We start from the raw sequence: 16,231 nt of genomic DNA on the forward strand, positions 1-16,231 counted from the left end.
ATCCATAAACACGAACTGAACTCAGGGGCAGTGGCACCTTGGAACAGACACACATGGGGTGGGGTAGGATTACCTCGGTACAGTAGTGTGCACCGGTTACAGTACCACCTTCTGGTATCTGGAGTTGTATACGTCCATCCAAGGCAATGCCTCCCTAGATGACACCTCGACCGCCATATCGATCCCTTTCAGTGATGTTTGCAGGGGTGATGCCGTGTGCCAACCTCTTGCCAGATTAGCTGCCCATTAGTAAAGAGTACCTTAAGTAAAGATTTTGTGGATCAACACTATTTCTAACCTTTAGAAATAGTGTTGATTCGTGACAAAACCCCATGAGCTGTCCTGGTGCCCTGTCTGCATTGCTCAGAAAACTTCATATCTGACTGCACAATTGCCCCCCGAGTCTTTTTCATTTTTCACTACCCTGAGTGTAGTACCAAACAGTTGGTATATTAATCTGGGATTGCTGCTACTATATGTCAATGTCAAACTTCAACTGCCATTTCTCAGCCTATCTGCCTAATTTTTCTAGATATTGCTGCAATACATTACCTTGAGTACTGTCATTAACCACCCTGCCAACCTTTATATCTTCTGCAAATTTAGACATTAAGATTTATATACTTTCATCAATATCATTAATAAATATAGAAAACAACAGACCCAGCACTGTACCCTGGAGGACTAGTGGAGGCCCACTAATGTTATTAGTGAAGTTATAACATTAGTCCATTAATAACCACTCTGTCTCTCCCACTCTACCATCCCTTTATCCATAGCAGTAACTTGCTTCCAATGCTACAACACTCCAATTTATACATCAGTATAAATTCAGCTTTCCTGAAATCCAAGTATATGATATCAAAATTATTTTTTTGCATCCAGTTTCTTTGTTACTTTATCACATTTTTCAGTCAGATTGGCAGACAAGATTGCCCCTTAACAAATCCATGTGACAGCAGTATAATTGCTTTCCTGTCTAGATGGTCCTGCAATGCTTCTTTAACCACTGACTCCATTATTTTCCCTGGAACAGAAGTTGAACTAACAGGTCTGTAATTACTCATGTCAACTTTCGATCTTCCTTTGTGAACCGGGGATACATTTGCACATCTCCAGTCCACAGGGAACTCATCTGAATTGAAAGATGCTCTCATAATTATGGCTTAGGATTTGCTTACCTCTCTGCCTTCCTTAATATAATTGGATATATCCCATCTACCATTGGTGCCTTTTTTACTTTTAGCTTCAATTTCCCTTTTACTTTCCTCTTGGTTATCACAAAACCATTCTTCTCCAAAGAATTCCTCTTATGAATGTAGATGCAAAATGCCCCTTTAGTTTCTCAGCAATCCGAGCAGGATCAACAGTTAAACCATCGACATTGAGTGCATTGATGTGAATCAATCCCTTCTTTCTACTCTTAATATAAGTAAAGAAATCTTTGTTGCTTTTCTTGGGCATTCTTTGTCAGAAACTTCTCTGAAACTTCCCTAGCTTGCCCATCCTCTTTTTGACTTGATTATCACCCCTTAATTTATATGCATCCCACGCATTTTCTTCTTATCAGTCTCATCAGTTAGTCTTATATTCATTTAGGTCTAAGCCTGGAACAGTATTTCTTGGTTGGTACGAAAAGTGTAGTAGCTTCTACAGTTACTTCTCTGAATACTTCCCATTTTGATGCAATCATCATGAGATGATCCCCTGTATAGAAACTAAAAGCTGTCTGCGAACACTGTAGTCACCCTTATGAAGGCAAAAAACCTTCCCTTTAACCTTGACAGTAGTTACATATTTAAGTAACTCCCACATCAGTACACTATGATCACTTACAATGTGGTGGGTCTTTTACTTGCAGATTCTTAATGTACGAAGAATTGCTGCTGATAACCAAATCAAGAGTATTGCTTCCTCTTTTTTGAAAAATGTTTCAAATAATCCTCCAAATAAGTTATAGGTAATTATTTTTTGTATGGTTCATATCAAAACCACATATAAATTATTTGCTTTTTTTGTTTTATAATATGAAAAGTCTGAATTTGCATATTCAGAAAAGTCTGAATTTGCATATCGAAAGCACAGTTTGTAAAATATGTCTACTCTAGCTTTTAATTTGTAAATACACAACTTGCATTCTATCAGCATCAGAATTTCATTTAGATTTTTTTTCTTTTGCAGAATGTTGAGCGAGCAAAAGAAGATGTAAAAAAAGTTCTTCGAGTTCTAAATGATCATCTACTCACTAAAACTTACCTTGTTGGTGAAAGAATTACTTTAGCTGACATTTCTGTTTGCTGCAATTTAGTTTTGCTCTATCAGCATGTAAGTATGTTGCATAATAAGTTGTCATTAATATATTTATGTATAGTTTACATGCATATCTGCTGAAATTAGTTAAAGATGAAGGAAAAGCAACTTGATTAATTATCTTGCATCTATAACATATAATGCTAGTTTAACGTCTGTCTGAATTTGTGAACTGTGGCCTGATAAAAGTTTGTTGTAGTATATTCAGAAACAGTGCCTGAAAATTATATTGTTATTAGCTATTGGATAGTACTAGGTTAGGCCAACTTTCATTTACACCATCATCTACTGTAGTAACATAAGAACTTGTTGAACGTTCTACTGCAGTGAATAGCTTGATGTGCTAATTGTTTTTTTGTATATGTCACGGTTATACCTGCAAATTTTTGGATAAATCTATGCATTCTTTATAGGTGGAACAATTTCAGTGATGAGTAGTATCTGATGTGTGCAGAAAATATTCTTGCTTTTAGTGGACAGTAGATAGAGCACCATGAATGACCGACCTGATGAACCAAATGAAGAACTAATGCAAAATCATTTTTAATGTGATATAATAGCAATTTTCTTTACCTTTATATCATTAATAAACATATGTTCTTAGTAGCAATTATTGCAAACCTACACCGACCTTGAAGCCATGGCAGCAGAAAAATACACTAGTTTATAACATGTCAGTAAACAGTAACACCAAAGTACAGTAAAGTACAGTAACACCATGACACTTTCATAAACTGGCTAATCAAGCAATATTGCTCAGCCAGTGGTGTTGCCAGTTGGATTGTTTGAGACACGATTTTATTTTAAAAAAATAATAATAATACTCTGAACTTCATTTAACTCTCTAACAGTATTTGAAGTCAGAAAGTGAAGGTAAAGGAGCAGTAGGATCATACTAGCAGACATGATAGTAATAATTAAATGAACTTGAATCTTGAAAAAATTCTCCGTATCTGATATTGAAATAAAATTGTATTTTTTTTTTTTTAACTGTATTTACTACTTTAAGGCATCTTTTTATTTCATTTGTATAATCCAGGAAAAAAAAAAAACATGTAAATGCTGTATTTACCAGAAACTATTGCATCCTTGACATTATTTAATATATAGAACAATAATGAAAAATTAAACAATTTTCTAGTTTTTTTAATTTATCTTTTTTTTTTATATTAAAATTAAATAAAGCTAATTTACTTGTTTTCCAAAACTAAACAAACAAGGCAATATAGAAGGCTGCAATAGTTTCTGGTAAATAACATAATCACTGGCAAGCCTTAGTTATATTACTGTTTTGAAAAAGACTAACTACTCTACATCTTACCATGAGGATCAACTGCCAACTTGAAATAATTTTTTGCTTTTCTCCATAAAGATGTTATGTTCTACCACCTTCCAGGTTTTGGTAATCACTGACCTCCCTTCAAAGTAAGGCAACAACATAACAAATGCAAAGAAATGAGCATTTATTTAAACAGTGTTTTAAAAAAAAAAGTCAACTAAGAATAAAACTAAATGCACAATTTAGTTTGTCTCTGACTTGGAAAAAGATCGAACAGGTTTTGTACCCCTCATTAATTTTTGTTATATACTTGATGTCCACATACCTTAAAATCTGAACTATTACATCATCTATATTGGGACTGCTCACCAAATTAAATTTAACTTATCCATTGACCTCCAGTACAATCACCACCATCATCATCAATCAGTCCAAAAGTTGATGGATTATTCCCTAGCAACTCATTTGCTCTTAAGCAAAACCATTATAAATAGGTAATAAAAATAAATTTGTAGAACTGAATCCATAAAATTTTAAAGCGGTAAAATCAGAGTAGTTACATATCACCATTCTTATATCAACTCGCAAAAATGCAATAAACAACGGTTTGTTATGTGCAGGGAATATATCATGTACAGATAAAATGTGAGACAGATCACATTAGGATAAGTTAGAGCTTTTTTTTTTTTTTTTTAGTACATCAATTAATTTGTTCATGCAATATATTTTATACGTTGTGATTTAAGTTAGCAAGAGCTTAAAATGACAAGAATCATGACAGAGAATATGCATTGTTATTAAATATTATGTTTTTTGTGCCTATACTCCAAGAAGAAATATTTAAGCCTGAACTGCTGCATCATATATATTATTGACTGCTCTGTGAAATTAATTAAGTTTAACCCAGCATCTAATTACTCTACTACTCCCCCACCAGAGATTAGCTAACTACAGCCCCAGGATGGGGCGCCTCCATAGCCAGGTGGGAAGGAGCAGCAGTGCGTAGCACACGCTTCTTGATTAGACCGAGGTTCGAGCCTGTCACCACCAAATACGGAAGATGCGGAAAGGTCAGGGAATGACCACCGCATATCCCGGAGCAATATGGCCTTAGTTGCTAATGCTCCTAAAAACCAGATAACAAACAAACAAACCCCAGGATGGGTGAAGGGTACTTTAAGAATTACATCTAATTTCTGATGGCATTTGAACCCAGACCCTTCTCCGATAAAATGAGAAGTGGCTAAAACAGTATACCATTGAACTTGAAATCTGGTGATCTGTTATACAACACTGCCATTCTCTGGCTGTTGTTAGGAAAGTAGAAAAATTTGGCAAACAATGTGAGAATTGATAAATTTAATTCTCAAGTTCATCTCAGAGTTGTAAATATTTTTACTGTGCTCCCACCACATTGGAGCACAAAAACCTTTAAGAAGGCCATGAGATTACTACTATTCATGGTCAAGGCTCTCACTGAACACTAAAGAACTTTTAGATCACTGTGCTTGGTAAACAAGATCATCACCACTTTTGTCAATTTGCATTTGCCAATAATTAAATGAAAATTGACCTCTTAAATATGCCATCTAAAAGAAAAAAAATGATCCATTGACAATTACACTTTGAAGAAGCAACCATGCAAATTTGATGTTGAGAAGGGGGAATAATGTTATTTTTACTGTAAGATAAAAAAAAAAAAAAAAAAAAAGCAATGTAATATAATACTCTTTTCACATAACTTTCTCTTGATGTAAGATGTACTTGTACAATAATACATAGTACAGGCAGTTCTCGCTTTACGAGTTCCTGTGTTTATGAGTTTTTTTCCCCCAAGTATCAACAGAATCGAAAATATGAACATTAATTGCAAAAAATGAATGTTAAACATTCATAAATACTGTGTAGCTATACAAACAGTGTACCTCCTTTACAATATTGATCAGTTCCAGAGACACCATTGTATTGTTAAAATATCGTAATGTGAACCCAATAACACATTGTTTTTTGGTAATTCGTTTCAAGATTTTGGAAGTTGAAATTTTTGCTGTATAACTAAGCTATTTATTTCTCTGAATATCATTTTTAAGGTCACGAGTGTGACCTTAAGGCCATATAAAAGGTCATGAGCGTGGTTTGTAAATTGTATTAGTTACCAATTCAAATCATTAAAGTGCACTATACTTTCATCGTTATCATATGTTCTGTTATAGAATCAATTTTAAACGCCTTTGTGATATTTTTCTAAAGCACATTTCTGAAGGTCATGACCATAAAACAATAAAAACAATTTGCACTTTCAGGTTTATTGGGCTTTTCTGTTACTGCAAGCAATTATAAACAGGTAGTAAACTCGATCTTGCATTTGCGAAAATACCGATAGCTGGAATTGTGTGGGTTTTTTTTATCTTATTATGGTGAAATGTGTTTCCCCTTTACTGAAATCTTCAATCATATAAAAAACATAAATAAATTTTAAGAATCTTCTGTTCATTCCTTTTTTTAAGCTTCGTAAACTTGTTACTCCACGCGAAATGTGTGTGCTGTTAAAAAAATGCTTATGCATGCAATCGTGAAATTTATAATTAAAAAAGAAGATTATCTTGCAAACAAGCACCTCTTGAAACATTTCTGAAGAAGACTCCTTATGCAACAAACCAATGAGTGCCGAGCCAATAATGAGTGATCAACGAGTGTGCATTTTGTCGATGATGATGAAGAATAAACATTCTTTAACATTTGTAAGTCATAAATAATTTCTCTATTATTATAATTTGCTTGATTTTACAGGCTATGTTTTCATTTCTTTCGATAAATCAATCATTGTTGAGAACGTAACCCCTATTTTTAACCTTATATCTATGTGAAATAAATTCCTGCTTTACGAGCATGTGCTAGGAACGAATTAACTCATAAAGTCCAGAACTACCTGTACTTTAAAGGCCTATGTAAGTGACACTACAATGGAGCCTCACAAATCCAGCCTTGGAACTTAAGTTCCAAGGCTTGATTTGTGAGGCGCTCCATTGTTGTGCTACTTATACATGTGTATAATTCTGTTAGTACAATATGTCAAACCATCCTTAAAATAAGTTAATCTTCTACACACTGGTCAGTACTGGGTGAATATAGAAATCAGATATACATCCTTCATCATAATTATTGTTTATAATTGTGTTAGTATAACATTATTTTATTTACTTGCCCTTTTATAAAAAAGTAAAATGCCAGTATATCTTGAAATTAGTTGGAAAAAACCTAGTAAGTTTGAAATATTACCAGTTTTCTCAACAGATTCTGCTGTATAAGCACTATATGCTTATTATCTTGGTATTATTTTTAAGTTTGTTGAACAGGCAAAAAATGAGCTTGAACGTTTTGAAATTATTTATTTATTTATATTTTTTCTATATATAGGTGCTGGAACCTTCCTTTCGAAATTCTTTTGTTAATGTTAATCGATGGTTTAAAACCCTTATCAACCAGCCACAGTTTAAGTCTGTTCTAGGAGATATTGTATTATGTGAAAAGATGGGGACATTTGATGGTATGCTTTTTAATTTCCATAATAAAATTATATTACTGATAATAAACCATGTTATAAATTTCCACTGTAATCTGTGTGTGAAGCAGTCCACCATTCAGCCTTTTATTTTTTCTCAACTTTCAGATGCTTATGGCAGTGTTTTACTCTTCTATTTTAGGTTATGCACTGCCATAGATCCTATATTGGTCCATGTAACAATGTACCTGCTATATTAATTTTTTTATATATAAATTTAACACTTTCACTTTTGAAAATGTTATGCATTTGTGTCACTTACTAGGATAATATCAAGGTTGCCTTTCGAGAAATCTTGATATTAAGTGTATGAATGTTTTCTGTGTTTGTAAAATCCTTTAAATCTTGCATGGGATTCAGCTGCAAGAATAACTTGCACTGCTTTCCAGGCTATTTTATTTAATTTTTTTTTAATTTTAAATATATTTTTAAAAAATTTTCTATTAAAAATTGAGAAATCCCCGTTGACAAGGTCAAAATGACTTTCAAAAGCAGTATCTTATATAATTTTGTGCAACTGCCAGTGGATTAAGTTAAAATATAAAATATATAAACAAAACCTAGTGTAATATTGAAACTTCTGGTCTTGTACAAAAAGTTTTATTTTTCCATAATTTTGCATAAGGTTTGTTATGTTATGTTATAACATGGTACATACTCATATTAAATAGGAATTTCTCCTGTGGTTGATTTAATCCTCAATTTAAAATGACTGCCTACTCTGTTCAAGTTTCCTATCATGACCTGTCAATAACATCGACTAGCCTGTCCATAGTTTTTACACACTAATTCCATTTTTCTATAATTTGTCCAGAGATCTTCCACTCCTTACAGATATTCCTTTCAGTTGATTTGAATACCCATACTTTCTAGCTTAGCCAGTAACCCATTCCACATTGAAGCATTATCAGCCTTTGTTTTACAGCATTTTGATTGCATTTGCTCATAAATATTGTGTATGCAACTTAATTTTTAAAAACCTTGCATCTCCACCTGAACAGGGAATATGACATCTTGTCAATGCTCCTTAAACAATCCATTACTTTTTTTTTTTTTTTTTTTTGATAATGCTTATATTGGGTACATATGTCAGACTGAAAGACAAATTAACACCAAGTTACTACTAGAGTAATTTACTTAACATAGAAGAATACAGAAGTAGCTTAGCTTAATTATCAGCACTCACCTTATGTAGAGTGTAAATAATACTTATAAATTTCTCCTTTCCCTCAGGATTTGGGGCGAAGGGTGTTCAATACATGCTTGTAGAGGCCTGCTTCCTCATGGCAGAATCAGGAACGAAAGTTGCTACCCTGGTGATTGCATTGTCCTGGTTGCTAAGTGGCCAGTCACAATGTAGCACAATGCTACACTTTCATTGTGACTGGTCTACAGGCTTCTGTTGAATCGAACTTGCATTCAGGTGCCACCCTGCCTAAACTACTCTCTCTCTCTCTCTCTCTCTCACTCACTCACACGCACAAAACACTTATACAATATTTGCTTAAAATACATTAAACCAAAGTCATGTATAGGTATATTTTTAATTCCAGAACAGGTTGCATTAAAAATTATTACATAATAATTATGGTGATTTTCCATCACTATTATTATGTGATGATCTCAGTTTTATAATGTGATAACAAATGATCTGTAATAGTGCCACAGAAAAGGTGAGGCTGGAAAAGAGAGCAAAGAGGAGGATAAATACTTTTTCATATATATAAATGCAAAAAAGAGGACAAACCTTTTCAAACCAGATCAGACCCTTATGTAATGGATGTGGGATAGTATTAGCTACCCCAGCTGAAGTTGCAGATGAACTCAATAGTTACTTTGCATTGATATTTACAGAAGAAAAACCCTTCACGTCAATGAGAATTTATGGAAGTGAAGTCGAAAAAAAATGTAATTAATGATTAAATTTCACATGGCCAGTAAGGCTCCTGAGGTTGATGGCATATACCCTATAATCTTAAGGGAGGCGGCAAATGAATGCAATGAATCATTGAAGCTAATTACAAGAGCATCACTGGACTCTGGGGAGATTCCGTTGGTTTGGAAAAGTGCCAATGTATCTCCCATATATAAGGGTGGTTCTAAAAGTGAAGTGGGAAATTACTGGCCATTTAGTCTAACTTCAGTAGTAGGGAAAATCACAGAGACAACGATCAAGGGTGGAATTCAGGATCATTTAGATAGAAATGGAATTCTGAAGGATACTCAGCATTTTTTTGTAAAGGGAAAATTATGTTTAACTAATCTGGTTAGTTATTTTGACAGGGTCACTCAATAGATGGACTTAGGGAGTAATTTCGACATTGTTTATTTGGATTTCATCAAAACATTTGACCCAGTCCCACATGAGCGGTCACTTTATAAGCTGGAACAGGTTTGAATCACAGAGAAAATCCTTAGATGGATAGCTGGATGGCTTCAGGGCCGGAGGCAGAGGGTTGTTGTGATAAATGGTTATTCCTCAGATTGGGTTGATATAAGAAGTGGGATTCCCCGAGGATCAGTATTAGGACCACTGTTGTTTTTGATTTTCATAAATGACATTGATGAAGGGATAGAGGGTGTGATGTCTAAATTTGCAGATGATGTAAAGATTGGTAGAGTAGTTAATGATCACTGCCAAGCAGAGCTTTTCAGAATGACCTAGATAGACTTCAGGGATGGTCAGAAAAATAGCAGCTATGTTTTAATCCAGCGAAGTGTAAGGTATTGCACCTGGGGAACAGTAACCTGAAAATAACTTATACACTTGGTGGCATTGAACTAAATCCAGTAGTGGAGGAAAGGGACTTGGGTGTTATGCTACGATCAGATATGAAGTTCTTCGAGCATTGTAGGCAGGTTGCAAGGCAGGCCCATCGTGCCATTACTGATGATTTATTGAACATTTGCTAGTAGAGATAAGGACATCATAATCCAATTATATAAGGCTATAGACCACACTTGGAATACTGTGTTCAAGTATGGAGACCGCCCCTAAAGAAAGACATTGTGCTTCTTGAGAGGGTCCAAAGATGGGTAACTCGCCTGGTGAGATTGGCAAAGGGGCGTCCATATGAGGAAAGACTTCGAATATGTGTGTTGCAGAACTTGGAAACTAGGCACCTTGGAGGAGACTTGGTTGAGGTGTTTAAGGCTCTGAGAAGCATAAGCACTTGGATGAATGAGGACATAGTTTCAAGTTATGGGGCGAGATGTTTAGACTGGATTGCAAGAAGTTTTATTTTAGCCCGTGAGATAAATTACTAGAATAAGTTACCTACATGGGTGGTAGAGACTGACAGTTTGAGGAAATTCAAAGGTCAGCTGGATAATTACCTATGGGAGGAGGGAAACACATAGGTTGTCTTTTTACTCTTATTAATTATTATTTTTTTTATTTATTTTTTTTTCTTATTATTATTTTATTTTATTTTTTATTATTATTTTATTTATTTTATTTTTTTATTTTTTTGGCTGGTGCAGCATAAGCCATAGGCTTCCTTGCACCATGTGGCCATTGCTAGTACTAAAACAAATCTTTACAAAAAAGCTTCCTCTCCCCCACTATTTTATGCAAAGTTTAAGTCCTAGTGAATCCACTTCAGGTTAAAACACAATGATGTTACTTTATAGCACGTAAAGAAAACAGTTAAATCTCTGAGCTTGTATTTGAAAAATACTGGCTCAGATTTAACTGTTACAAACTGTTTTTCAAATACAAAAAATATTGTATTTGAAAAACAGTTAAATCTCTGAGCTTGTATTTGAAAAATACTGGATCATTGGTTTATATATCTGTGGCAAAATGCTGCATTTATAATAATAGCATTATGATTTGGAATCTTGTCTGATTAGAAAAATTCCTAATTTTAACTTGTAGAAATGTTACACCTTTCCATTTTGTTCTACAGCTTTTTTATGTTTTATTTACAGCCAAGAAGTATGCAGAACTGCAGAGTCAGGTGAAAGAAGGAAAAGACAAGGTTAAGAATAAAGAAGAAAAGCAGAAACCAAAGGAGGGGAAAAAACAGGAAAAGAAAGAGAAGAAAGAAAACCAACTCAAGGAAGAGGAAGAGCCAGATGAGACAGAATTAATTTTAGCACAGGAACCGAAATCCAAGGATCCATTTGAAAAGTTCCCCAAAGGGTAAGTAGCGTTATTCTTGAATGACTTTTTCATCATAGGTTATTGATTTGTTTAATACTGGCATGTGAAAATGTTCTTCCTAAGTATAGCAACAGATATAGCAGCTTATTGGTAAAACAAACTATTTTGTAGAAGGAAAGTGTTCGGTTTCAGTAGTGTGAAAATATGACAGCATTTTTGAATCTTGACAGTTTCAAATTAGCTTATTCACTAAAACGTAAGGAATAAACCAGGTATTGGGACCTGGATTATTTTCTACTTTTTAGGGCTCATGAATAATTTTATTGTATTACTGGTTGCACAGTGGTTTATTTGATTGCAAATTAGGAGCATATATACAAGCACTGGACGAAAAGTTAGTCATCTTGTAAATTTTCAATTAATAATATGTAGCCCCTTGAACACAAATCATTTCATCAATTATTGCTGGGAGGGATTCAGCTAGATCCCTAAATAGCTTATACCAGTAATTCATTCACAAGGTTTCACAGATGCTATTGTGCTTTCACTTTCCATTCAAGATAGTCTCGTATGTTCTCAATAGGATTTAGATCTGGTGACGTGTTCAGTTTAAAACAAGGCGCCTCCGTAGCTAGGTGGGAAGGAGCAGCAGTGCGTAGCACACGCTTCTTGATTAAACCGGGGTTCGAGCCCGTCACCATCAAATACGGAGAATGCGGAAAGGTCAGGGAATGACCACCGCATATTCCCGGAGCAATATGGCCATAGTTGCTAATGCTCCTAAAAACCAAATAATAACAACAACAGTTTAAAACAATAGAGGGTCCCCCCCCATAACCCAGACAGTTGTCATGCTAGAATTCAGAAGTATTTAAATCGCGAGTGTCACTTCAAATATTCATCAAAAGGACAACCTGATAATCCAAATTGCTTGTATAGCCAGCCTGATTTATCCTTGTTGGTATTTCAAGTAGGGAACCCACTTCAGAATAGTTAAAACTTCCCCATAGCATCACTGAGTTTGTACAGAACCTTCCACACAATCTGCGTGAAATGCATCATTGTTTATCCTGTGAACTCAATGACACATCATTATATTGTAAGCAAAATTTGGATTCGTCAGACCACGTCACAACTTTCCAGTCATCAGCTGTCTTTTAGCCAGTTGTATCCAGGCTTTTTTATGCATAGCTGTTAGCACGGGCCTGACAACAGCTATCCTTACATTCAATTTTCTTTGCTATGTGCTCTCAACTCTTATTACTGTTCTTTCTGAAAGATCAGCTACTTCTTTTACACAATGTTTTTTAGACCTGCCAAATGGCATTGCTCCTTTTTGCTAGTATGCAGAAAAACGGAGTGACAGTAGTGAGACCTGTAAATAAGGAAAACAGATCAACCTTATGGTCTAATTTTAATGTTGTAAGCATACATGGTACATAAATTCAATTTTTTATGTCCTAAATACCACAAGTGGCTAATTTTTGTTGTGTGTGTGTGTGTGTGTGTGTGTGTGTGTGTGTGTGTGTGTGTGTGTGTGTGTGTGTGTGTGTGTGTGTGTGTGTGTGTGTGTGTGTGAGTGAGTGAGTGAGTGAGTGAAACACTTAGAAGCTTACATTCAACTCTTAGTTGAATTTTTTTAGTGCAGGGATTGAAAAGGCCCTCTTATGGCCAAAATTAAAAGTTTATAATGTGATCATCTATAAATAGTTTTAATTTATTTTTTATACTCATTAGTAATCTGTAAAGAACTATGAAAAAGAGGTAATTCATAATGGCAGTAGTTGTTTTAAATATTGTCTGAATGGTTATGCAAGTAAGTATCACCAGTAGTGGTTGATTAATTTGTTTCTTGTTTTTTACTCCAGGTACTTCTGCTATTGCAGAATAGTAGTGTTTTGTGAAGTTTTATTATTATTATTATTTTTTAATTCCTTGATATCTTCATATTTATACTTTTGTTGTGGTTTAATCAAGTCTAGGTCAGACCTAGACTTGATTCAGTTGTGGCTCTGTTCAGCCACAATCATTCCTTCCTAGCCACATGCAGATGTAGAGGACTCACTCTTGAGGAGATGGGGTTCTTAACTGTGTAGCTTCTCATCGCTTTTTAAGAGGTGTGCATTTTGTGCACAGATCATGATTTTTCATAATTAAATCAGGTAAACAATTGTTAATACCCATTACCTTTTCACCGAGAAAAGTACTTTTAAGCTGACGCCTGAAGTGCCAAAGGCTTCCAACATGCTTCAAATCCTTCTGTCATCATCCTGCCAGTGGCATTTAAAAAGGTAGCCTTGCAGTGAGTCAGATACCTAATTAATTCACCACACCTAAACTTTGCTTGTTCACCCCACCCCATATCACTATATATGACTGAAGGAATTAAGGGCCTCTTCAATTTGGCTCTAGTTAGCTGATCTGAAATGGGGGGGTTCTATCAGGTTATTCTTGGTTTCTCCGCGTATGAACACTTATAGATGTAATAGACTCACAGATGTCCTAAAATGGTGAAGCACTGTAAAACCAACAAAAATACTAGCTCTCAGCTCTCCACTGTTCCACAACCTTACTGCTTCCTCATCCTTATTTCTCATGCTTAGCAACACTCATTTCCTTTACATTCTCTTAGTTCATTGTATTCTGGTTGCCCCTCTGAACCTGTTATTCCCACCCATTCCCCTCTCTTAAGTTCACTGATCCCTCACACAACCCCTTCCTACATTCTGTCATCATGGTCATGCAACCCATTGCCTTTGACCACTTCAAAAAGATAAACACCAAACCTTGTGAAGATCAGGTGTGATACATCAAAGAAATCAAAACTGCAAGCTTACTGCGCCTGGTTTGACTTGATAAAAAAATCCTATTATTTGTTGTCTCAGAGTACAACAGCAGACCTGTTCAAGCCTCCAGTCATGAAACACCTTAATGTCTTTATTTTTTATTTTATTTTATTATTATTTTTTTAATTCTACCGGACATTCCCTGCCAAATTCTGGCATATATGTTCCTGATACTGTACATACAATATTACAAATACAATTTACAAATGTATTTGTAATATACAACAATGTCCAAAGTCCATCTGCACATATAGGCAGTCCAGAAGTGAACAACACAGATCAGGTGCTGTTCAGTTGGTGATGCTGAGATAGACAGCACACGAAGGGCTAGGGACTATCCAATCCAGTTGATACCAACACCCAGCAATACAAGAAGATGCTTAGATGATAATAACTTGCCTCTTTCTTCCAGAGGTGTGAAATGTAGTAGCATTTTCAAGAATTATTGTAGGGCTTTTGTATTATAGTGAAGATGAGAGAGGAGTACAGCGATCATAACTGCATGAAGATTGATGCATTTCATAACGAGAAATGAAACACAAATAGCTACAAGTGATATCACAGTTCTTCCTTACATGTAGAGAAGGTTGTTTTCCTCTGAAATGATTCGGGCATCATTGCCCACACAGGGTAAGCTCCTACCTATAATTAGGGGGCAGTACTGCATATTCTGCACCTACCTTGTAGTAGTAGTAGTAGCAGTAGTAGCAGTGGCATTTGATGCAAGAAAGCAAGTAAATGAGCTTATGCAGCATCAGCCAAAAAAAAAAAAAAAATCACACCATTCCCTCCAAATGCCTGTCCAGTTCCTCCTTAAATTTATTCAACCTCTCAACTTCCACAATGACAGATGGAAGTTTGTTCCAGCAATTAACCACCCGCTGGCTAAAGGCAAATTTCTGCACATCTAATCTATCTGTCTTTTCTTAATTTGAATTTATGCCCCCTTAGGTTCGTAATATGAACAAGTGGAAGGATCCCATCAGAATTCAGCGTGCTCAACCCATTCAAGGCCTTATATACCTCAATCAGATCACTGCGCAAGTGCCTAGTCTCCAGCCACTACAATTTGCAGAACTTAAACCTCTCTTGGTAAGAGGATCCCTTCATTCCCCTCGCCAATCTTGTTGCCCTTCTCTGTACACGCTCAAGTAAATCTACATCCTTCCTAAAATGAGGCCTCCAGACCTGTACGCAGTACTCAAGGCTAGCAAAATTTCCCTTTTCCCTGCTAGCAAAATTCCTATATATCATTGACAAAACCCCATGACCTGCCCTGGCAGCCTGTCTGCATTGCTCAGAAAACTTCATATCTGACTGCACAATTACTCCCAGGTCTTTTTCATTTTCTACCACCTTAAGTGTAGTACCACACAGTTGGTACGTTTCTCTGGGGTTACTTCTACCCATATGCAGTACTTTGCATTTGTCAAGGTTAAACTTCAGTTGCCACTTCTTAGCCCATCTGCCCAAATTATCTAGATCCTGTTCCAGTAGCACACTGCCATTACTGTCATTAACAACCCTGCCAACCTTTATATCATCTGCAAACTTCGACATTAAGCCTGATATACCTTCATCAATATCATTGATAAATAAACAAAACAACAGTGGACCTAACACCGAACCCTGTGGGACTCCACTAATAACATTAGTTCAAGAAGAGCAGCACCCATTGATTACCACCCTCTGTCTTCTCCCACTTAACCATCCTTTTATCCATTGTAGCAACTTATCCTTAATACCATTCTGCTCCAATTTGTACAATAGTCGTCCATGCGCAACAGTGTCAAAAGCTTTCCTGAAATCCAAATATATGATATCAAAATTATTTTTTGCATCCAGTTCCTTTGTAAGCACATCATAATATCCTATCAAATTTGTCAGACAAGACTTTCCCTTAACAAACCCATGCTGTGTCTGAATTATTGCTGCAGTCTTGTCTAGATGATCCTGCAATGCATCTTTAACCAGTGACTTCGTTATTTTACCCGGAACAGAAATTAAACTTAACTGGTCTGTAATTACTCGTGTCACCCTTCGATCCCCCTTTGTGAATTGGGGATACATTTGCACATCTCCAATCTGTGGGAACCTCTCCTGAGTCCAAGGATGCTCTCATAATT

At 35.5% G+C, this 16,231-nt stretch overlaps 1 protein-coding gene across 1 annotated transcript in view; it reads left to right on the plus strand.

Annotated features, from left to right (window-relative positions):
• eEF1gamma (elongation factor 1-gamma) overlaps positions 1–16,231 on the plus strand; it is a 77,871-nt gene that overhangs the window by 45,336 nt on the left and 16,304 nt on the right. The window contains exons 5-7 of the mRNA XM_090376787.1: positions 2,182–2,325; positions 7,007–7,136; positions 11,085–11,298. Coding sequence (XP_090232913.1) covers positions 2,182–2,325; positions 7,007–7,136; positions 11,085–11,298 — 488 coding nt within the window. The remainder of the gene's footprint in view (positions 1–2,181; positions 2,326–7,006; positions 7,137–11,084; positions 11,299–16,231) is intronic.

The sequence above is a fragment of the Mastigoproctus giganteus genome, chromosome 6, assembly GCF_048544385.1.
Source record: "Mastigoproctus giganteus isolate SK-2022 chromosome 6, ASM4854438v1, whole genome shotgun sequence".
Classification (NCBI taxonomy): domain Eukaryota; kingdom Metazoa; phylum Arthropoda; class Arachnida; order Uropygi; family Thelyphonidae; genus Mastigoproctus; species Mastigoproctus giganteus.